General features: G+C 38.9%; 4 protein-coding genes and 1 pseudogene across 5 annotated transcripts; 3 read left to right on the top strand and 2 right to left on the bottom strand.

Annotated features, from left to right (window-relative positions):
- Window positions 1-1,242: 1,242 nt before the first annotated feature.
- On the bottom strand, window positions 1,243-5,041 carry LOC116032883 (organic cation/carnitine transporter 7-like). Its single transcript, XM_031275626.1, has 6 exons — window positions 4,884-5,041; window positions 4,499-4,800; window positions 3,195-3,432; window positions 2,322-2,805; window positions 2,026-2,228; window positions 1,243-1,858 (listed from the first exon to the last, which is right to left on the bottom strand). Exons 1-6 carry the CDS (start codon window positions 4,893-4,895, stop codon window positions 1,634-1,636), a joined length of 1,464 nt encoding a protein of 487 aa, XP_031131486.1. The 5' UTR covers window positions 4,896-5,041; the 3' UTR covers window positions 1,243-1,633.
- A 2,256-nt stretch (window positions 5,042-7,297) lies between these two features.
- On the top strand, window positions 7,298-11,701 carry LOC116020116. Its single transcript, XM_031260607.1, has 6 exons — window positions 7,298-7,715; window positions 9,114-9,167; window positions 10,466-10,546; window positions 10,677-10,746; window positions 10,919-11,007; window positions 11,305-11,701. The coding sequence occupies exons 1-6, from the start codon at window positions 7,515-7,517 to the stop codon at window positions 11,437-11,439; spliced, it is 630 nt and encodes a 209-aa protein (XP_031116467.1). The 5' UTR covers window positions 7,298-7,514; the 3' UTR covers window positions 11,440-11,701.
- Window positions 11,702-11,948: 247 nt separating this feature from the next.
- On the bottom strand, window positions 11,949-16,191 carry LOC116020102. Of its 2 annotated transcripts, none has more exons than XM_031260586.1 (4): window positions 15,870-16,191; window positions 15,133-15,351; window positions 13,532-13,957; window positions 11,949-13,151 (listed from the first exon to the last, which is right to left on the bottom strand). In XM_031260586.1, exons 1-4 carry the CDS (start codon window positions 16,080-16,082, stop codon window positions 12,198-12,200), a joined length of 1,812 nt encoding a protein of 603 aa, XP_031116446.1. In that variant the 5' UTR covers window positions 16,083-16,191; the 3' UTR covers window positions 11,949-12,197. The 2 variants fall into 2 exon arrangements, with proteins under 2 accessions (XP_031116446.1, XP_031116455.1); XM_031260595.1 differs by having other exon boundaries at window positions 15,133-15,432; window positions 15,870-16,009.
- A 415-nt stretch (window positions 16,192-16,606) lies between these two features.
- Window positions 16,607-20,800, top strand: LOC115995831 (zinc finger CCCH domain-containing protein 46-like). The gene is made up of 8 exons (XM_031234983.1): window positions 16,607-16,858; window positions 17,309-17,522; window positions 17,898-17,989; window positions 18,085-18,180; window positions 18,490-18,583; window positions 19,203-19,408; window positions 20,327-20,433; window positions 20,511-20,800. The coding sequence occupies exons 1-8, from the start codon at window positions 16,815-16,817 to the stop codon at window positions 20,678-20,680; spliced, it is 1,023 nt and encodes a 340-aa protein (XP_031090843.1). The 5' UTR covers window positions 16,607-16,814; the 3' UTR covers window positions 20,681-20,800.
- Window positions 20,801-20,973: 173 nt separating this feature from the next.
- Window positions 20,974-22,207, top strand: part of LOC116012751 — a 6,123-nt pseudogene continuing 4,889 nt past the window's right edge.

Here is a 22,207-nt window from a genome sequence, read left to right as displayed (position 1 = left end):
ATTCTTTCATTTCTAAATATGGATGCTATTTTTATAGCATAAAATTTGTAGCTATAAGCTACTTTACTATTTTCATTACATCTCAATTCACTTTTAAAAGTAAATTTCAACATCATATCATATTAAAAAATTATTATTTTTCTCAATAAATATTATTTTCTCTTCAAAATTATTATTTTATGTCAATATAAAATTACTTTTATATATTAAAGATAACAAAAATGAAAATTCAAAAATGTAATTTTTAAAAACAATTAAAAAATTATCCGTATTACATGTATAATCCAATGCAAATTAAACTACATACAAATTTTATCTAAATAATTGGTATTAACATCGTAATTTGAATTGTAAAACTAAAACTCAATTAAACCTTACAAATTGGTAGCAATTAGAATCATTAAAATCAAACTAAGTATAAATTTAAAGGTATTGAAATTAAACAGACTCCCAAATCTGTCGTGATGTCCCGGAGAAGGTGACCAAAACTGGTCGCAGGTTGCCTTCTCTGGAAGCTTTCGCCGGTCGCCAGAAAAGTCGTCGCCAATGGCAAGAATATGCAAATGACATGTTAAAAATTTAATTATTATTTTTTTTCCCGGTTTAGTGTCTTATTACTTTGTTTTTTTTTTTGTTTTTTTTGGTTCAGTGGCTTATTTGGAATATATTCGAGTTCGATGGCTTAATTGTTAATTTCAAAATAGTTCGATGGCTTAATTGTTAATTTCAAAATAGTTCGATGGCTTATTTGCACATTTTTCTAATTTTGAATGTAGACACTTTTCTTGTGACTCATATGATGAAAATATCATATACTTGGTTGTCACATCATGGAATAAAAATGATGTTGGGAGTACATGTAATAGAATTCCTATAGAAATATTATTTTGGGAGCTTTCTTGAAATGTGAAAGGTATGCAACAACATTTTATTTTGGGAGCTTTCTTGAAATGTGAAAGGATTACAATTTTGGATGTTTTCGTGGAACACATAAATGGGATTACAATTTTGACTATCTTTTTTAGTCAAAACGATAACCTCATTACCTTTGTACTTCTTTTTTAATACAATATTGATATTCATGTATATATATACTTGTACATATCATCCTCGCCACTCTCTCTGCGCCACCACAACCAACCGTCTCAGTCTCAGTTCTCACCTCTCTCTTTGCTACTCTCCTCTCGGTCGAAGACAATTTCATATTTGATCGAAAGTGTTTAAGACCGGCAGACATCATTATTTGTCTGGCAATGACAATGTTTAATCGTGATTGCCTTATTCTAAAGGTTACAACTACCTTCCAGGTTCTCGGCTGCAGTGTAACTCTCTTATCACTTGAGCTGCCTTTACAGGCATCTATTACAATGTAGTATATATGTATTAATGCCTCCACTAAGATTCAAACCTGTGACCTTCTATTTAGAAGAACCACAGAGATGTCATTGAGCTCCCTGACACTTTTTTCTTTCAAAATAATTAACCGTTAATTGAGCACCCCTTGTTTCTCCTCAAAACGTCCCTCATTAGTGCAGAAACATATACACTGGGATCAATCACGTCTATATACAGCACTATAGCACATACATCTCAGTGAAACAACATACAGCCCTGTAAATTCCATAGAAAACTTTCATGAAGAAACAATATCAGTTAGCTTCCGGCCCTTGGTTTCCAGTGGGAAAAGCAAAGCTCCTACTCCCGAAACAATTGCCACAGCCTCGAATAGAAGTATTGCAGCAGTCATTTCACAGCCACTGATGAATTGCACCGCGACAACCGGGCAGATCATGCCCGCGATGCGCCCAACAGCGCTCGCAACTCCAACCCCGGTTGTTCTTACAGAGGTTGGATAAATCTGCACGAAAGAAAATAAAAGCATGACGTTCTTGCATTTTTTTAACTGCAAAATTGTGTCGATTCCAGAAAGCTGAATGCATACAAAATGAACTCTGGAGGTATCGGGAAAGATCGAAGGAAGAAAGAATCGAATTTCCTTGAGATGGCAAGGGATTTGCGCCTTACCTCGGGGCAATAGATGCCAGCGACAGTGAATGTTCCAATAAAGCACATACGAGCTCCGAATAATAAAACTGTAGTTAGAAACTCGTGCTCATGGATAACGAGTGGCAAGAGAAATAGGAAGCCTGCTCCATACATAAGCACCAATGACATTTTACGACCAGCTTTGTCCACTAGGACAGCTGATAAAACAAGACCAGGAAGCTCTGCAAGGGGGAAATGAACAAAATAAGCGACAAAGATTGTATCGGCATTAAATCCGAGAAGGAATAGACGAAGGTGAAACAAATCGGGGGAACCTGCTAGACTGGTTATGAAGGTATCTCTGTAAAGGCTATAGTCATCGTTCAAGTTTGGAGTAGTTGATATGCATCTAGCTTCGCCACTGCTAAGCTCTGAAGTCAACAATATAACGCCATAATACAAAAATGAATTTCCAAAATAAACTACCCAAACAAGAAGGGTAGTTCTTATTAATCTAGATGAAAATAGAGGAAATAGAGAAGAAAAGGCCGCTTTGTAATTAGCAAATTTGTTTCTATGCCTGGAAAGTAATTCTTCATTGGCCTCAGGCACGTTGTCACAAACAAGCATTCCGAAGGGAAGTTCTGTCTGATTGACTGCAGCTACTTTCTTCAAGACATTATAAGCATCTTTTACTCTGCCTTTTGTACATAAATACCTAGGAGATTCTATTGTCCAACCATAAAAGGCAAGCGTCGCGAAACATGGTACTGATGATAGACCAAGCAACCACCTCCAACCCAATTTTGGCATAATGATCTACACAATGAATAAAGCAATAAGCATAAAGTTTGTTAACTAGGGCATGAAAGTAATAAACAAGAGAATTCAGCTAAGTGCACACATCAAAACCATGGATTCCATTTTATTTTAAAGCAAATGAATAATTGAATTAATCAAAACGTTGTGCAGTGTATTACACTTAATTTGTGTAAAAGAATATGGTTTCTGAAGCAAGTGAAGACACCAGATTCCTCCCAATTTGTGGCTTAAATTTGTAGCCTACTTATGCAGACTGGAAATAAACAGAGAAAGCAAGAATATAATGACCATGAAATATGGATGCTCTGAACTATTTAAATTGTTGCTGAAGAAATACAAAAATCATGGAAGCATACTGTCAAATGCACAAGGGTCAAGGGGCATACCCATGCCAACAAAGCCTCTAGTACTGTTCCAACTGTCCAGAAAGTTGAGAAGATAACCATCCATAACCCCCGGTTTCCTGGAGGTACAAATTCAAGAAACCAAGAGGAGTACACAGGCCCACCGGCCAGGCCAGTGCCGACCAACATACGAAGGACAAGCAAAGATATATAATTTGGGGAAAAGGCACTTAAAAATGCAGTTACAGTTGTCACGACTGCTACACTCAAAAGACCCTTCCTGGATGGCAAATGAAAGAAAAGAAACAGTTCAAGTGCTGTACAAAAATGACAAAGACAAATGTAAAACCAAACAAATTAAGGAAATATTTTTTTTACACATAAAATATGATGGAAATGTAATAATCATCATTTTTTTTTTAAAGTGCACTAGATGAAACAATAATGAAATTTTACACTGTAATTAAACAAAACTGAGTTAATGTCGACCCAAATATTCTATTTATAGTCAAAAAGTGATAATGGTGGAAGTTTATTCTCAGAATACCCAATAAAGCCAACTATGATATGGGTAGGAAAAGGAAACAATGCAACATTCAATCAACTCATGGGCATACTTCACAATGTAATAAGCTCAATGTAGACTCCATAATGTGCTGGAGCGCTCAGTACATTAGCAGTGTAGAGAGTTGAATAATTAAACACTATCTACATTCTTTCTGACACTGAATTCTGTATATTATGTTAATTATGAGATAATAAGGGGCACCTCTTACAATAACAGAATGCCTAATAGTAATCAAAATTAGCATATGATAACCTTGGTCAAATATTTAGCAAGTTAAATGGATGGCAAATAATCCCAGTAACATAGACTCAGGTACTGGCATGGAGGCTATCTTTTAGGATGGCACATTTCTCCTAACCTTGCAAAGCTTTCTCATAAGTAATCATTACAACTCGTAAGTACTAGATAATCTCTAACAAATATTTTGAAAGCTCGCATTGAGGATTGGCAAAGGACACAAAGAGATAAACAAGTTTAGGTTGCACATAGCTGACCTGATCAAACTGACCGAGGCCAATAGGCAGCTCCTACAAAAAGCCAAGAACTTTGGAACTTGTGATTACCAAGTAAACTAACCGACCAACTCGGATGGGGTTGCCCTCATCCCAAAGAAATACTAATTGCACTGCTTATTAGAATCCCTAATAAAGCCATGGGCATGGGTTACCGAAGTAAAATTGTGACAGTTCATTTGAGTGATCTTGCCAGTTTATAAATAAGCCACTGAAGTAAAGCAAAAGAAGAGGGAAAGTAAAATCAGAGTAAAGAGGAAGCTAGCCTTCTTCCACAATTATCAGCAACGATGCCCCAGAAATAAGCTCCTACTAACATGCCGGCGAAAACAACAGTGGTGATGAGACTTTCCTGGGCGGAGGAAAGTCCCCAGACGGACTTCACGGAGGGGCCAATGAAGGAGAGGATCATCACCTCCATTGCGTCCACCACCGCACCGAGCCCCGCATAAGCAAGCACCAAGAACTGAAATTTCCCAAACCCCGCCGCCGACAGTGCTTCATCCACCGTGTAATAAGCTCCATTGTCTCCCACATCCTGAGAGTAATCAAGCTGTGACACCTCTTCCTGCCATTAAATCAACAGTAAAGCTCAATCAACCACCAAAAAGCGCGCACTAGGAGTTTCTTCAAGGGATTTTAGTATTTTACCGCATCATTCATGGTTGGTCTTTCTGTCAGGCAATTGACCGAATACCAACAAGGCACGAACTCCACACCATCCCCCTCCAAACACGTCGGTTTATGCCTTCGGATTAGACTTTATTTTCTATATCCATCCAATTATCCATTCTAGATTATTACGTGCAAGTCTAGTAAAGTTTAGATTATACTCCGTAATTATCCATTCTAGATTATTACGTGCAAGTCTAGTAAAGTTTAGATTATACTCCGTAATTTTTCTTTGATGTCGATATTTTAATTTGATTTTTTACTTAACCTTAAATTTTTTATGAATTTCAATTGGATTTTTAATATATGATGATATTCATTTTCAACTAAATGCCACAAGATCCAGTGATCCACTCATCCACCACAGCAACTTGATCATTCCTATAAATTGAATAAATATAATTTTAAATATTTCATATTAGTTGTCTTCTTTTAACTTTCCTGTTTTTCTATGTTATAATGTTCGTCACGTCGCTTTCCTTATGTACAGGTTTAATAAAATAACTATTTACAAATTTTGATAAATTTAATTTTTTAAAGAATTGCCATAAAAGTTCAATAAGATTACTTTGTCAATTTGACCCAAAAAAAAATGATCAAAGACAAACTGATAAACATACAAAAAATAAAAAATAAAAAACACTCTCGCGATTTAACTATGTAGTGGCTGTAGGAGCGAGGGTCTTGTAGACTTAGAACTAATCCCGCAAAACTGAAATTGATATTAAAGGAAAAAAAAAGGGAGGCAATTTCACCATAAATTATGGATAGGATAAAACCAAGAAAAAAACATAAGATTAGTATATGGCAATTGAATAATATTTAATGATGATTCTTAGTGTAGAGAGTTACTGTAAACTGAATAATATAGGAAAAAACAGTCATATAATATTTACAATTAATAGTGTAAATACTATACGGTATACACATCTGTGTATATTTTGGGTATAGTAGCTTGGGAGATTGAAATGGAAGGTCGGAGGTTCTCGAGCTCATGATTACTCTTTGAGAGAGAATGTGTCAAAAGTCCCTCGTACAGGCATCTAGCGGTGTATTTATAGTAGATTTGAAAGGGACACATGCAGGGAGGTCGGCATGCATGCCACGTGTTATACATGCACTCAACGGTCTTGAGGCGAAGGAATAGCGTCCATGTGTAACGAAATATCTGAATAACCAACGATTATTAAGCCTGGTTCAAGTTATTGTCAAAGGTTATAGGGGGTTGGTATCGAGGTCAGTCACTTGGGTCGGGACCGAGTATAAAATAGTAAGAACATAATCTCTCTAAGTTAATAAAGGTCATAAGCTTAAGGTCAGGTTGGTCAATATTCACCCGATCTCGGATCAAGTCAGGAACGGTTCCTCACTGCATGGATAGTCGGGTCCGATCATGTCCTTTGGGCATGTAGGTCGGTGTACCAAGTTATATTCTATATCAACAATATTGATGTCCGTAGAATGTTGTAATTAGACTACAATTAGATTGTCGAGTGACCCAACATCTAGGCCCAATTGGATAGTTGGCACGAGGCACTATTATTATACCCGGACGAAGACAAGAGACCTGTGAACTTGTTCTATGCAAATAATAAGTGGACGATGATGCCTAACAATTTTAAACCATCCAACGTGTCTCGTCAAGCTGTCAAACACCCCCAACCTTCCAATTGTCAAACCCCTCGCCATATCCCTCTTCTTATCGGCTCGACTTGTTAGTGCCTAGCCACTATTGCCCCCCTGGTGCGCTGCCCTTGGTTGAAGCCAAGCCGAGGAGTGGGGAGAGGCACTAGTTGGCGGCCATTTTCATAATCTTCTTTATATTTTATACATTGCCACACTTTGACTTCCAAACTTTCTTCGTTATTTATTTTACAACACACTCTTTCAATCTTTACGCATCACATATTTACTTTGCTTCATATCCCAATTTGCACTCCTAACTCTTTGGTAAAGTACTTCGCACTTTTAAATTTGTTATGTAATATTATTCAACACAAAAACTAATATTATCCCGCACATAAATTAATATCAATTTTGATAATCTCAATCAATTGAATTTACCTAAAAAAAATACGATATAATATAGTGACCAATTTAGTTTTAAGGACATCACCAGCTCTAAACTAGTTTAGAGCCAAGTTGGGGATAAAATGATCACTTGGTATGCAGTTTGACTCAAAAGTAGAAAAGTATAAATCCCACCCGCGGTCGTCGGACTGGGAGTCAATTTTGAACAAATGTGTTATTTATTTATTTATTTTTCCAACGTGTTATTTAGCTACGCGCCTACGCGGCGTAATCGTCATCGTAAGCCCGACCCGAGCCCGCATTGGTTTATAGCCTACGATTCACCCGAAGCTTCCGGAATCAAGGGAAAGGTGAACCCTAACATTTATTTAATTAGGGAAAAAATATTCTATTCATTTCCAGTACTGATGATATAATAACCGAAGTTTTGATCTTGAAGTATGAAGTAGCCCATTGGATTTCTCGTTTCTGCTCTAAATAGCGTCATTCTCCGCTGTGCCATTGAGATCCGTTGTCGTTATATTGCTGATAAAGATAAAAGATTTTAGTTCTTGATCTTGATTTGCAATAATAACAATAATGGAGGGAGGTGCAGCTTCCGCCGCCGCCGCCGCCGCCGCCGCCGAGGGGAAGCCTAAGGAGGAGACTCCGTCGTCGTATACCTACTGGGTTAGGGATAAAACCCCAGACGCAGCTCCCCTGCCGGTTCCCCGGAAGCTCAACCCAGGGGACCAACCTAACAATCAAACCCCCACCCATCTTGGCTCCGCCTGGAATAGGGTAGGTTTCTATATCCCTGTCATTTTTGTCTTCTTTGTTGGCCGAGTTATTTTGCATTTATCTATTATTAGTTATTCGGCTGGATCATGCTATTGATTACAATTTTGGTAGTGTAGGGTATAAACTAGAAGGTGCTTTTGGAAATGGTCGGTGTTTTTCCGAACCTATTGTTGTTCATTATGCAGAGGGGACATTATTTTACTGTTGGTGTAATTGAACATTAAATTTGTGTTGATACAATTGGTCATAATGAATTAGTAATTATTCCATGATGGAATATTAAACAATAGTGATAGTTTGTCCCTCTCAAACACAGTACTTGGAAATAACTTACTGGGCATATGACGTGTGTAATTGGTGGCAGATTACTCAAAGAGTGGTTGAAAATTGAAAATCTTTGGATTTTGGGAGGGGAACTGATCCATGGACTATGATTCCCCAAAAATAGTGCTTTTGTTTTTCCTTGAATTAATTGCATCTTTTGTCCCTCGACTATAGTAGTGTTTCAATTTGTGTTCCTTGACTGTTAATTCCACCGCTTTTGGTCCTTCAACTATTTCAAATCAACCAAATTAATGTCCAAATGTTAGTGCATTTCAGACTGAATTTGGTCAATTTGAAAATGTTTAGGACTAAAAGTGGAAATACTACTATAGTTGACTAGTTGAGGGACCAAAGGGGTATTATATCTTTTTTCTTCTTCTTCTTCTTCTTCTTCTTCTTCTTCTTCTTCTTTTTCCTATTACTTGGTGCACTTGGCATGAAATTTTTAGGAACACAGGATTGGTCATTGGTGTGTTAGATGAAGTGGGGCAAATCAGCTTTCATATAAAAAGACGGGTGACATGATCTAAATATAAAAAACTGAATTATGTTATTGGTGGCGATATAAAAAACTGAACTAAGTACTTAAATCTTAAACTACTCTTTACCACTGATAATTAAGCTACTTCAAATTCCTCCCCTAGTGCCTCAATTTTAAGCATTGAATTTACAAGCGTCTAGGCAATCTCAGTTACTGATATAGAACAGAAATGAGAATATCCTGTAATAGCATATAATAATGAGGCTGAAACATGCAGACAAATTACAGATTAATGAAAATAATAGGCAAAAAATTAGTTGAAAGGATTGGTTTCCAATCAAACATAAGGAAAGCTGATTTATGAAATTTATGTGACTTGGATGGCAAGCAAATCTCTCAAGTTGTTTTCAATTTGGGGAATTTACAACATTCGATGTTTTGTGTTATGTGTCTCTGCTCTTTTATTGATTTTTTATCACTTCCCCCCACCCCACCTCAACCCAAACCAAATTACATTATTCACTTATTCCAAGCTTATTACTACTTTACTTGGTATGCTTTGCATTTTCACTTATGCTTTGTTTTCTTTGCAGGCTGGAACTTGGGAAGAGAAAAGTCTAAATAAATGGGCAAATGATAGGATTAAGGTTTGAACTTAGATACTCATTTTAGAGTATGATTACCCCAGTTTTCTGGTTTTTATTTTTGAAAATGTGATGTTTCAGTCTTTTATGCTGTTTCTGCCTTTACTTATTTGATATTTTTGTTTGCTGTTAGTCTTTTATTACTCGCAACAAAATGAAAAATGGGTAATTTTACAAGATAAGAGCTGATTTTTATTATTCAGCTAGAGTTATGCCACTCAAATATGTGTTACATATTAATTAATTGAACTGTTTCTGGCAGAATGGTTACTATCTGGCGATGACAGTATTTTTGGTATTCTTAAGTTTTTAATATTACTACATTCCATATTTAACGAAAAGAAAAATAGAATTAGAATAAATTGAGATTGAATATAAAATTTATCACACACACCAACTAAAAAACTACCATTTAAAATTTTCCTTTTAAAAACCTCATGTCAATAACTCAATAAGCATGCCCCAAATATATAATTTGGAACCTTTTGATGGTCTAATCTTCAATACCGTAATTCTTAAAGTTTTATATGTTTATTGATTTTTTTTTTTTAAAATTTTTTATTGTTGTTAACTTTTTATAAAACTTAGATATGTACATCTAACAGAATTCATGTCATAGTGGCATGAGAGCCAGTTTAGGCACCCCATATTTATATATAAAAAAAAATGTAGAACACTTGTGCAAGACTGCAAGAGATTTTTGGATAAATTCAGTTTGGAGTAAACTGTTCTTTTCCATTTTTTTAAAATAAAATGTTGTAGATTATAAAAAGCTAATTTGATTCACCAGTTTTACCAGAGTGTCAATTTAGGCACCTTTTGATACTACATACCCCAATAAACCCATAGTGTTGAAAAACATCTAAAATGCGAGGAGAATTTTGGGGTGTGGAAGTCAAAACAGTAAGTTAAATTACTTTGTTTCATCCATCGGACCATCCTTGAATATAGTATTGTGAAGGGACAATTAGGGAACCACAAAAAGTGATTTGGAGTGCATGGGAGAAGCTCCCTATAATTACATAATAGGGTACTTAAACAGTCTTAATGGATATTTTTGTTTTGGTGAAATATGCAGCCATTTGCTAGCACATCGCTACCCCTACCCCTACCCCCTACCAAAAAAAAAAGAAGAAGAAAATCCCTGATCAAAACCCAAAAAACGAAATAAATAAAATGGTGACATATGTGTTCAGCTAGGCGTACAATTGGAGATTAGGTGCTCATATGTACAAATATATATATATATATATATGAAAAGCTATATGAAAAGAACTTCCTCATTTTTCTCCCAACCGCAGGAATTGCTTGTATCTGTGGGATCTGTGGAACTGTCTGGCGGCAAAGCTGAAATAACAGAAGTAACAAGATGTAACGGTGATGTGAGTGCTTTAAAAATTTCAACCACACCATTTTACTTAACACCTATCTGTGTTAAATACGTAAATAGAATCACTTCAGAGACATTACATTTCTGTAATTTGTCACTAACATGTTTGATTGTCATATCAGGCATTCTTGGTGACTGTGCGGAACAAAAAACGTGTTGGCTACACATATGAGCTAACACTAAAGGTGAAAGGTAGATTTCCTCCACTTCTTATACTATGTATTTCATCATATAACTTTCATCTTACATATGTGTGGCTTTTTCTCATTTTATTTGAGTTCTATTTTTCATTGTTTACTAAATTACTTCAATATATACTTCTGTATTATTTGTTCTAAGTGTTAACGGTGTGAGTTGAAATTAGGGGAGTGGCTTGTTGGAGCTGAGAAGAAGGTGGTCAAGGGCCATATAGAGATACCAGAGTTCTCGTTCGGTGAGCTGGATGACTTGCAGGTACATGTTTTAGCATAAGTTGTAACTATAAACTTCTTGTACTCTAAATCTTCAAGAAATTATATTAGGAACCAAAAGAAAATGGGTTGTGCTATATAGTATAGATCGTGGTGACCTGGCTACAGTAAAAATTTTGAAAGAAAATACTGCTATTTTTGTGTCACTGTCCTCACTATGTAATACATTGGATTCTTTTGCTACAAACAATGTGTGTGTTTATAACTTTCTATGAATCAACTAGCACATATTTATGATGTATACCTCCATGAAAATATCATATGGGTTGTTTAATTGCAGATTGAGGCAAGACTAAGTGAAGACAAGGATCTTGAACCAAAAGATAAGCAGCGGATCAAACAGGATTTTAGATTGTTTTTGCAACCTCTTCGTGAAAAATTACTTCAATTTGAGCAGGAACTTAAGGAGCGGTAGGAGGCAGTCGAAATCGTCATCTTCTTAGCATTACCTTCCAATCCAAATTCAAAGCTCCTTTGTCTGTATCAGCAACTTAAAAAGAAATAGATACTGCCATTTTTAATCTTATTGAATAGCCTGTACTCCCACAAGACTCCTCGGAGCTTGCTTTTAAGTCCGTCTGCTTCCCCAGTGATGGATGATGACGATATATTTTCATTGTCGTAGACATGAATGTACTCTGATTTCTTAAGGTAAAAGGTTTTGCCTCTACGTTGTTTTGCACGTTTGTTAAATTGGTATTATAGTATTCTTGAATGTAAAAGGCGAAAATAGCGTTGTAACTTTAACCAGCAAAATATTAGCTAATAAGTAGAAATTAAAGTGGTCAATAAGTACCTCTCATTGAAAGTTAAATTTGTAACTTTACGATTACTAAATTAACAACCTGATTATCTTGATTGAAGCTATCCAATATTATAATATTCTTAAAATGCCTCCTTAGTAATTATAAATTTTACTGGGTATGAATGTCAAAATAACCCAACTAACTTGGCTTTCACCTTTTCGTGCTGGACACATGAAGTTCAGTACAAATCTAGAATCAACCTCACCAAAGATCCAACCAAAAAAATTGAATGCGAAATCTAACTCCTTGTGCATTCACATGGTAAATAGACTTGCATAATCCTTTCTGTTGTACCAAGAAAATAATAAATATTAAAAAAAAAAAAACTGTATAATTGGATGGTCACTTGGTCAGTGTCTCAAAGAACCTACTTATCCTTCTTCTTAAGTGAGCCACTCAAAGCTGTCTTTGCCTTCATCCATTGTTTCATTGAAGTAGCACTTTTTGTGAAAGAACAAGTTTCTCCAATGCTCACGTCTGGCAGGGATGTTTGTTTTGAGGTCAATTGGTCTTTCTTCTCTTCATTAGTTACCCCATCCCTCTGCTGGTGATTATCTGGTTTGGACACCCCTTGATCCAATTGAACATTGTTGCTTTTCTCTTCTGAAGCACCATCTATGGAAATTCCAGGAGCAGGTGGAGGATTGACATTAGTTCCTCCCCCCATTTTTGACATATTTCCTTTAGAATTGTCTGTGCCATTTTCCTGCTTGCCAGACCCACTGGATATTGACAAGTCCTGCCTCTCAAAATTGAAACTGGGCACAATTTGAGAAATACTAAATGAACTGCTATTCATACCACCGACCAACTGTGTCCATGAGGATGTTTGCAGCCATGAAGCACCTTTGGCTGACTTTTTTGTAGATGCATTTACCTTGCTAGAAGAAGCTTCACCAATTTTGGCTGGACCCTCATGCTGCTCCGATTTTTCCTGATTTTTTTCATCAGTAAAACTTGACATATCAACACCATCAGGTTTAAATTGCAAATCTGTCCCTGATTGATGACGCTGTCGCTTCTTTTCAGGAGTGCTGTCCACCCCAACATCTGCAGTGTTGAGTGTAACATCAGTTTTGATGTCCACAGGATCTCCCAAAGCAGACTGCTGTGAGGAGGCCTTACAATTGGATTGCAGGCTACATGATTTTGCTTCAATGTGGCAAGCATCTACTGCATCACCAGCCAGTGCACGAAAATTATGCTTCCCATCATTTGTTGCAGACAAATTATCTATTGCACCACCACCTGTGTCTTGAGGAAATTCCCTCTTTCGGGCAGCCGTCTTTTGATCACCATGCTTTACCTCAGATGGTGATTTCTGGAAATTTAAGGTGGGGGTAACATAAAGAAAGAAAGAATGTCAAAATCTATCAAAAAGGGTAGGTTCCAGAACAGGCTTTTAAAGGAAAAATTTAGTACCCAATAAATTTTATAGTAGTTTCCCTAAAGTGGAAGAACCGCCTAGATGAAACCACTACCCATACCCCATCCCCCTCCTCTCTTGAACCTTGAATCAAGGCCAATAGATTATTGCCCATTTAATTTTAGTAAAGGGGAGACATGACAGTCATCTCGGTAGGTCTTCCCATTGGGAAAATACAAGCATAACACTTCTACTAAATCCAGTAAACATCTTTCCCTTATCTGTAACTGTAATTATAAAGCCAACTACATAATAGCAAAGTTATTAAGTCATACCTGATTATGTGTGACTGGTTTCTTGCCGATATCATATGATGTACTAATTCCCTCATTTTTCCTTTGCACCACATTAATAATGATGCCATCATCATCATCATCATCCATAGCTTCATCCACCATGCTATGATCAGCTACATTGGTTAAACTTTGTACTCCATCAGAACCTTCAACATACTTAAAAGCTGTCTCTGGGCGGTTCTCCCTCTCAAATATCTTGTTCATGACCGATGCCATGATGTTCAACTCTTCCTGATCTACCCCACCGATTTCAATTTCCTTGTCAATCAAGGGTTTTTCTTTGGGTGTATAAGCAGCACCAGAATGCTCCTCACAAGAACAAAAGTGGGTTGGGAAACGAGGAACTTCGACACGCTGAAAACTATATTTGTGTTTCCCAGTTCCTTTGAGAGGTACTAATCTTATCTGCATGAAATTTCAGAAGAATTACACTTTAGATCGCTTGAGGAAAAACTACAGGCATCTTGAAAAGACATAACTAACTCAACCCAGGCCACAACCTTCATGAATCACTTTGAATTCAAAAGAGAGATTTGGATAAAAGCATAACTTTGCATTTCTCAAGTATCTTTGCCCTCAATCCACTATCTAGGTAATACAAAGAAAAAGAGTACTGACAAAAAAAAGTCCATCAAATTTTTCAGTTTTCATTCTCTGTTTTTCATTCTCTGTTTTCTGTTTAGAAAACTTGTTTACTAACACTTATTTTTTCAAATTTATTTTTTTAGATTAACGTTATAAAATTAACAATAAGTTTAATTTCGAGTGATTTCTAGACCTTATATTTAAAATATTTTAAAATATATTTTGTTTAAATAGAATAAATATATTTTTTACTTTTAAGTCTAATATATGTAAAAATTTTACATTTGATATTCGAACCAAATTTATATCTGTATATAACATAAATAAAAATATATCTGAACCAATAACTTATTAAGTTCACATAAAATTTAATTTAGATAATATTAATATTTTTTGAGCTAATATTTAAAATATGTTTGGATATATTCATTTGAATGACATATATATAATATATAATTTTTATTTTGAATTCTAATATAGTAATATATGTGAAATTGTGATATCCGATATCTGGACCAAACTTGTATCCGATATAACATAATTAAAAATATCCAAACCAATAATCAATTGAGTTTAATCCAAATATAAAACGTGGTATAGATTTCAATTTTTAATTTTGATAATGTGAATGATGTATAATTTTAAGCATAATCAAATAAGTTATGTTTAAATAAGTAATGCAAGTAGAAAAGATAGAAGATGATGATAAATAAAAAAATATGATAATAAATGTAATCATAGTAATGAATAAATATGTAAGTAGATAATGGTGAGAATGTGATTATAGTGACATATAGTCTAATAGATGATAGTTGATTCTGTTTTCCATTTAGAAAACAGATTTTTATAGTGTTTCAGTTTTCTAGAAAACTAGAAAATTATTTCCTGTTTTCAAAATGGAAAACTGTGCTAGTAAATATGTTTTTTATTTTCTGTTTTCCAATTTCTAAATTTCCAGAAAACTGGAGAAAATTTCCAGTTAGTAAACGACTTACCTTTCTTAATTTGGGAAAGTAAATATGAAGCTGCATTTTCTCCAAGTTGGGATTCTTCTGTGGCTTGTCCGAGGAACCTGTTGTGGGACTAGAAGGAGGACAAGCAGAATCACTAGCAACTTTAGCATCTTCTTCCCACTCACGTTTCAGATGTACAAGGAAGTGCTGTTTAGCCTTCTCAAGTCTTAGTCTCCCACCTTTCCACATGCATCCATTATACTGAGAATTGAATATTGAGAGGAAAGCACAAGCTGAAATCAATAAACTTGTGCACAGAGAAATCGCCACTTAAGAAAGATGCTGCACCAGATTGGATTGTAATTTACTACAAAATTATCTACTATATGTAAACAGATAATGGAAGCAATTTACTACGCACACCGCACAATAAACTTGAAATTGTTGCACCTTATGCTATGCCAAGGGTGAGTTATTAGTCTTTGGAATTTATTCAAAATTTTCATATGTCAAGTGTCACTACTCAGATATGCATTTGGTGTGTTATATTTTGATTTAGTAGCTAGCAAACTAACCATTCATTGCCCTTATCCTTGCCCATCAATCTTCACATTCTTATCATAAAGTCAAAAAATGCCTCTACTAATTACAGTGTACAAGTGTTTACCAATACGTGATAACAAAGGGCAGCAGGACATAGACAAACAGCATTAAAACAGCATCATATAGATACATAGATAGATAGATAGATAGATAGATAGATAGATAGAGAGAGAGACCTTGCTGAAAAGCTTGAGCAAGGAGTTGTCGGAAGAGGGGACGAAATCCAAGTAGGCAAAGCTGCGGCCTTTTGTACGAATGAGGTCGACGGATTGGACGGCACCGAGCTGGGGTGAGGAGAAAGTCTTCTTCAGATCCTCGGCGGTCACGCCCTCACCCAAACCTCCGACGTAAATCCTCGTCTTTCCACCGTCTTCTTCTCCTTTTTCCATCTCTTCTCCACCTGCCCTTTCTCCCTCCGACAGAAAAACCCTAGTCCGGTGCACTAGTTCATCTTCTTTCACTGAGACCGGTATGTTAAGTGTTAACCGTTTCGCCCCATGACTTTTGAAAATTACCTAAAATCCATTGGTTTAGTCATCAATCGAAATCCACCCCTAATAACCGTTCAATTTATTTTATGTACCTGCAATTTCAGGTTAATAACTTTATATATTGTTTGTATTTTTTAAAGACAATTTAACACGAGGCACATTATGGAAGGGCAATATTTCAATATATTTACCATTTTAAAAATTGAGGGACAATATTTAAATCACTAATAATTTAGAAGTAACATTGATAATTGACATATTATAGAGGACATAAATTACAATTTTCACATTGTAAATACAATCCAAATATTTTATTTGGTGAAAACTGAAAAGAACTGAAATGCTCAACTGTTAAAAACATTATTAAATAGCATAATCTTGAACTTCCAGAGGTTTTAATGTAATTTTTAAAAGTATAAGAAGTGCGTCTCACCCTCAAGGGATTCAAGGCGGCAACAATTCATCAATTCATTTCTTTCTGAGTAACTTCTGGAAAAGATTTCAAAGCAGCTGTTAAGCAGTATAAAAAGGCGCTAAAACGGGTTAACCCGCCGGGCGGCAAACCGGCGACTTTCTTCGCACGGACACGAGGAATTTTCCGGCCAAAATCATTGTGTCTATAAGTTGAGAATGCCTCCCAGGAAAGAGCCGTGCCGGAATTTCCTCCGTGGAAGGTATGCGTTCTCCTTCTCACTGGCGAAATATGTTAGGGTTTATCCCTAAACCCTGAAGAAATTCCGTTTAATTTTTTTTCTTGGTTATTCAATGCGCTCAAATTATTATATCGTGGTTTATTATGATCTGTGCACTTTATCTAACTACTTTGACATTCTTATCTCTATTTGTTCTAATTTGAATAAATTCAAGTAGTCATCCTTTCTCTACATTTCTACAATGGCGGTAATTTTAATATATGAGATCAAACCCTGATTAGGATTAGAAAGGGGCAGCTATGAAAAATTGGTTTTGTAACTAGAAGAACTCCATTCCTGTTTACTGAATGTGTTAGGTTGGTGTTTACACTTTACTTATTCAAAATGGTGCAAGTTTTGCATATTTGTAATAGGTCTATTGCATTGTACTATCAAGTAGCAACGTCTGATCTCTCACATTTTTATGTGCAGCTGTCATTACGGTGATCGTTGTAAATTTCTTCATGTTACCCAACAACAGCCAAAACCAAATGTATTTGGATTTGGCAGCCAAAGTGGCACCCAGTTTCAGAGGACGAATTTTCAGCAGCAGCAGCAGCCGCCCAATCCTTTCGGGTTTGGTGTTCAGAATAGCTCTCAGTCAAGAGGAGCCAATGATGTTGGTTTAAAACAGAATCAACACAAGGTTCTTTCCTCAGTAATTTAGTTACTATACTTAACCTAAACCTTTCGGTGGATACGTGATGGTTTTATTGATCCGGCCAAAAATTGTTTCTTGAATATCTGAATCTCTAATATTTTATTAATGATAATAATATATTTGCATTATTGTTACTAATTATTAAACTGTAAACCTTAATAATGGAGTCTGTTTTTCATGAGGATACAATGTTGCTATGATGTGTGATAACAATAATTTTATCCTGTATAACCCACTGAGGTGTCTCTGTTATTTGTTAATTTGATACGTACCTTCTAATAATTGAGTTGTGTTCTGTCTTTCCTTGATAAACTCTTGTGTGATTTGCATGATAATTTTGCCTATTTTTCTTCCTATTAGCCATTTGAAAATAAGTGGATCCGTTCATCTGCAAATGCCAGTAATACCTCTGCGCGGCAACCTGACAATCAGCAGGCAGCAGCAAATCATGTGTGAGTGCGTGCTTGGCAACTTAAAGTTCTCTTCTATACTAGCCTTTATGATTGTAACTTCGTAATTGATGGATTTTGTTGTGCCACATGTAAAGCTGCACAGATCCAGAGTCTTGCAAACGTCAAATCATTGAAGATTTTCAAAACGAGAAGCCTCTTTGGAACCTTACCTGCTATGGGCACCGGAAAAAGTATAGTTTTTTTAATTTTATTTTATTTTATCTTATTTTAACTAAGTCTTCTCACTTCTCATACATTTTGCTCAATTCACTGGGCTCCTCCATGATATGAAAAGATCAATAAAGAATTGTGCACCTTTGACTAGTTAGTTGCAAGATGGAAATAGTTCTGGATGCTATGCCATGAACCCTCAAATAATTTATTCTATTATAGGAAGCACTCAACTTTACTTAGTTTAATTAATTCTACATATCCACCCTTTTATGACACCATGGATCATGAAGACATGAACATTTGCCTATAATTTCATTTGAATGCAGTGGTCCCTGTGATGTCATTGGTGATGTTAGCTATGAAGAGCTGCGAGTAGCAGCATATGATGATGCTAAGCGTGGGCTGAACTTACAATCAATTGTAAGATGTCCATTAGCTTCTTGTTCTTTTCTCTATTTATGATGCCTGTTGCAGACAAGGAATGATCTATAAGTAGTGCCATAAAAACAGGTTTTTGGGGGATTTGCTTAAAAAAATTGACACAAAGAATGTAAGGCATCATTTGGTACCCTTGAATTGTCTGGACATAAGAATGGAATGGATCAAGGGCAATGATATTAGTTAATCAATTATCAAAATAATTTGAGCCTAATAAAATATATTTTGGCATTGAAATCTCTATTCCTTTCGTGTAATGAAAGAAATGGTGTGGAGTGAAACATTAATTCTTAAGGAATCATGACTCTGGTGAAATGAACTATATCTAACATGGAAAAGGAATTAGGAGTTGGAATCATAATTCCTTTCCAACATACCAAGCTGAACCTAAAAGTAAGGGAAAGAAGACAGCGAATGGGCTCTGATGAACTTTTATTCTCTCATTTTTTTTTTACAGTTTCATTAGCTGTTCCTCCTCAATCCCCATATCTCCTCATCTCTCCCTCTGATGAAAATTAAGAGACAGAGATCAGAACTGACAGAAGACTCCAATATCTCATGGACTTGGTTCTAATTGTTTTCCATGCTCAATTCAATGCAGGTTGAGAGGGAGAGGGGTCTAATTACATCCAAGTTAGCTGAATTTGATAACTTAGTTCGTAATTCTTATTCAGCTTCAGCAAATTCAGCTTTTGGTTCTGGTTCTCAAAGTCCTCTTTTTGGGGCCAGTCAAAATGTCACGACGAGTGCTCAAAGTCCTCCACTCACCTCAAGTTTTAGTCAGTTGGGCGCTTTTTTGAATACAGGGTTAGTATTAGTTCTGTCTAAATATTAACATGCGCTATTGTAGTTAAAAGTTGGGGTGCGTTTCTAATTGGAAAATTAAGTCATTTTTCTAGAAAATTGGAAAACTGTAGAAATGGATACCATTTTTACCTACCATTTTTCCATTTTTCTAGAATTTGGAGAAATGCTTTTAGGAATTCTCCAAAGTGGAGAATCGAAAATCTCTACACACGGAACAGTAGGAGCTAGTCCTGGTAGCAGCTTGATATTTATTTTTCCGAAGTTTCTTTTATTCCTTTTTCTCTTCCTTCTGTTTTTTCCAGCTTTCTTTTTTCTTTTTCCCTTACTTTCTTTTATTCTTTTTTCTCCTCCTTTTTTTTTGGATTTCCTTGTTTTTTATTTCCAGCTTTTTTTTTTCTTTTCCTTTTTTTTTTGAAGCATTTTTAGCATTCTTTTTCCTGATCTTTTCCCTTTTTTATCCTTTTTAAAAACATTTTCAATGTTCACTTTTTTTTTAACATTCCTTTTTCACACTTTCAAAATTCTTTTTTATAACAAAAAATTCAACACCATGAACTCCCGCTTTTTCCCCCTCTCATTTTCACATTCTTTTATCCTCATTTGTTTTTTCAAATTGCTTTTTTTCCTTCCTTGTTTTGTTTTGTTTTGTTTTTGTTTTTGTTTTTGTTTTTGTTTTTGTTTTTCCATTTTCAATTTTTTTTCTCCATTTTAACTTTTTCGTACTTTCAGCATTCTTTTTTAATTTCAGCACCATGAACTCTCTGAAATTGCATTTTTTAACGATTAAAATATTTTAATTTACATAGTTGTATTTTATTTCTTAATGTTTGTTACCTTTCAAATATTTAGTATTGGTGTATTGAATTTCCAATTATATACTTCTGGCTTTGATGGATGTTTTTCTCTTCCAAATACAAGGCTATCAGCTACCCCAAGTAACACTTTGCAGCAATCAAATCCCTTTGAGAACTTCAGTCAGGTGTCGGGTACATTTGGGGTGAATAATGTGCCATTTGGAAATGCAGGTGCCGTATAACATTTGTAGCACAATACTTTTGCATGTACTTTTATCGATGTTGTTTTGACTTGATTTTTATGGTAGGTTCTTTGGGCAGCCAGTTTGGTGCTCAGTCATTTCATAGCCCCTTCACCTCCAGTTCAGCAACCCTCAACAATGCCATGGCTGGTGAGAGGAACTCATCTTCCGTGTCTCTCTTTCCACAACTTTCTGGTTCTGTTGGACAGTCATTTGGCAATACTGGCTTGATGTAAGTCCCATCAATGATGATTTCTATATATCACTGGCAGAATCAAGTCTTATCTAGAATCAATGTTTCGACTTTGTCTGGTGTTTACCATTTCTGAAGTTTACCAATGACAACCCCCCAGGCAAAACTTAAACTATAAAAACTTTTCATTTGAATCCACAGTGAATTGCTTATTATTATGTTTGGTATTGTCTTAATAGGAGAGAGTGTGGAGGATAAGGTCTTTCAAATTTTCTGATGAAGATTGAAAACCTTCAAAACTCACTCTATCCTTTCAAAACTACTTTTAACTGTGACATGGCAAATGGAAAAAATATAGATTACAGGTCCACCTCATAAGTGTCTTTACTACCCCCCCCCCCCCCCCCCCCCCCCCCCCCCCCCCCCCCCCCCCCCCCCCCCCCCCCCCCCCCCCCCCCCCCCCCCCCCCCCCCCCCCCCCCCCCCCCCCCCCCCCCCCCCCCCCCCCCCCCCCCCCCCCCCCCCCCCCCCCCCCCCCCCCCCCCCCCCCCCCCCCCCCCCCCCCCCCCCCCCCCCCCCCCCCCCCCCCCCCCCCCCCCCCCCCCCCCCCCCCCCCCCCCCCCCCCCCCCCCCCCCCCCCCCCCCCCCCCCCCCCCCCCCCCCCCCCCCCCCCCCCCCCCCCCCCCCCCCCCCCCCCCCCCCCCCCCCCCCCCCCCCCCCCCCCCCCCCCCCCCCCCCCCCCCCCCCCCCCCCCCCCCCCCCCCCCCCCCCCCCCCCCCCCCCCCCCCCCCCCCCCCCCCCCCCCCCCCCCCCCCCCCCCCCCCCCCCCCCCCCCCCCCCCCCCCCCCCCCCCCCCCCCCCCCCCCCCCCCCCCCCCCCCCCCCCCCCCCCCCCCCCCCCCCCCCCCCCCCCCCCCCCCCCCCCCCCCCCCCCCCCCCCCCCCCCCCCCCCCCCCCCCCCCCCCCCCCCCCCCCCCCCCCCCCCCCCCCCCCCCCCCCCCCCCCCCCCCCCCCCCCCCCCCCCCCCCCCCCCCCCCCCCCCCCCCCCCCCCCCCCCCCCCCCCCCCCCCCCCCCCCCCCCCCCCCCCCCCCCCCCCCCCCCCCCCCCCCCCCCCCCCCCCCCCCCCCCCCCCCCCCCCCCCCCCCCCCCCCCCCCCCCCCCCCCCCCCCCCCCCCCCCCCCCCCCCCCCCCCCCCCCCCCCCCCCCCCCCCCCCCCCCCCCCCCCCCCCCCCCCCCCCCCCCCCCCCCCCCCCCCCCCCCCCCCCCCCCCCCCCCCCCCCCCCCCCCCCCCCCCCCCCCCCCCCCCCCCCCCCCCCCCCCCCCCCCCCCCCCCCCCCCCCCCCCCCCCCCCCCCCCCCCCCCCCCCCCCCCCCCCCCCCCCCCCCCCCCCCCCCCCCCCCCCCCCCCCCCCCCCCCCCCCCCCCCCCCCCCCCCCCCCCCCCCCCCCCCCCCCCCCCCCCCCCCCCCCCCCCCCCCCCCCCCCCCCCCCCCCCCCCCCCCCCCCCCCCCCCCCCCCCCCCCCCCCCCCCCCCCCCCCCCCCCCCCCCCCCCCCCCCCCCCCCCCCCCCCCC

Source organism: Ipomoea triloba, chromosome 1 (assembly GCF_003576645.1).
Source record: "Ipomoea triloba cultivar NCNSP0323 chromosome 1, ASM357664v1".
Taxonomy (NCBI): domain Eukaryota; kingdom Viridiplantae; phylum Streptophyta; class Magnoliopsida; order Solanales; family Convolvulaceae; genus Ipomoea; species Ipomoea triloba.
The sequence above is the reverse complement of the archived record's forward strand: the minus strand, read 5'-3'. Positions and strand labels throughout refer to the sequence as shown.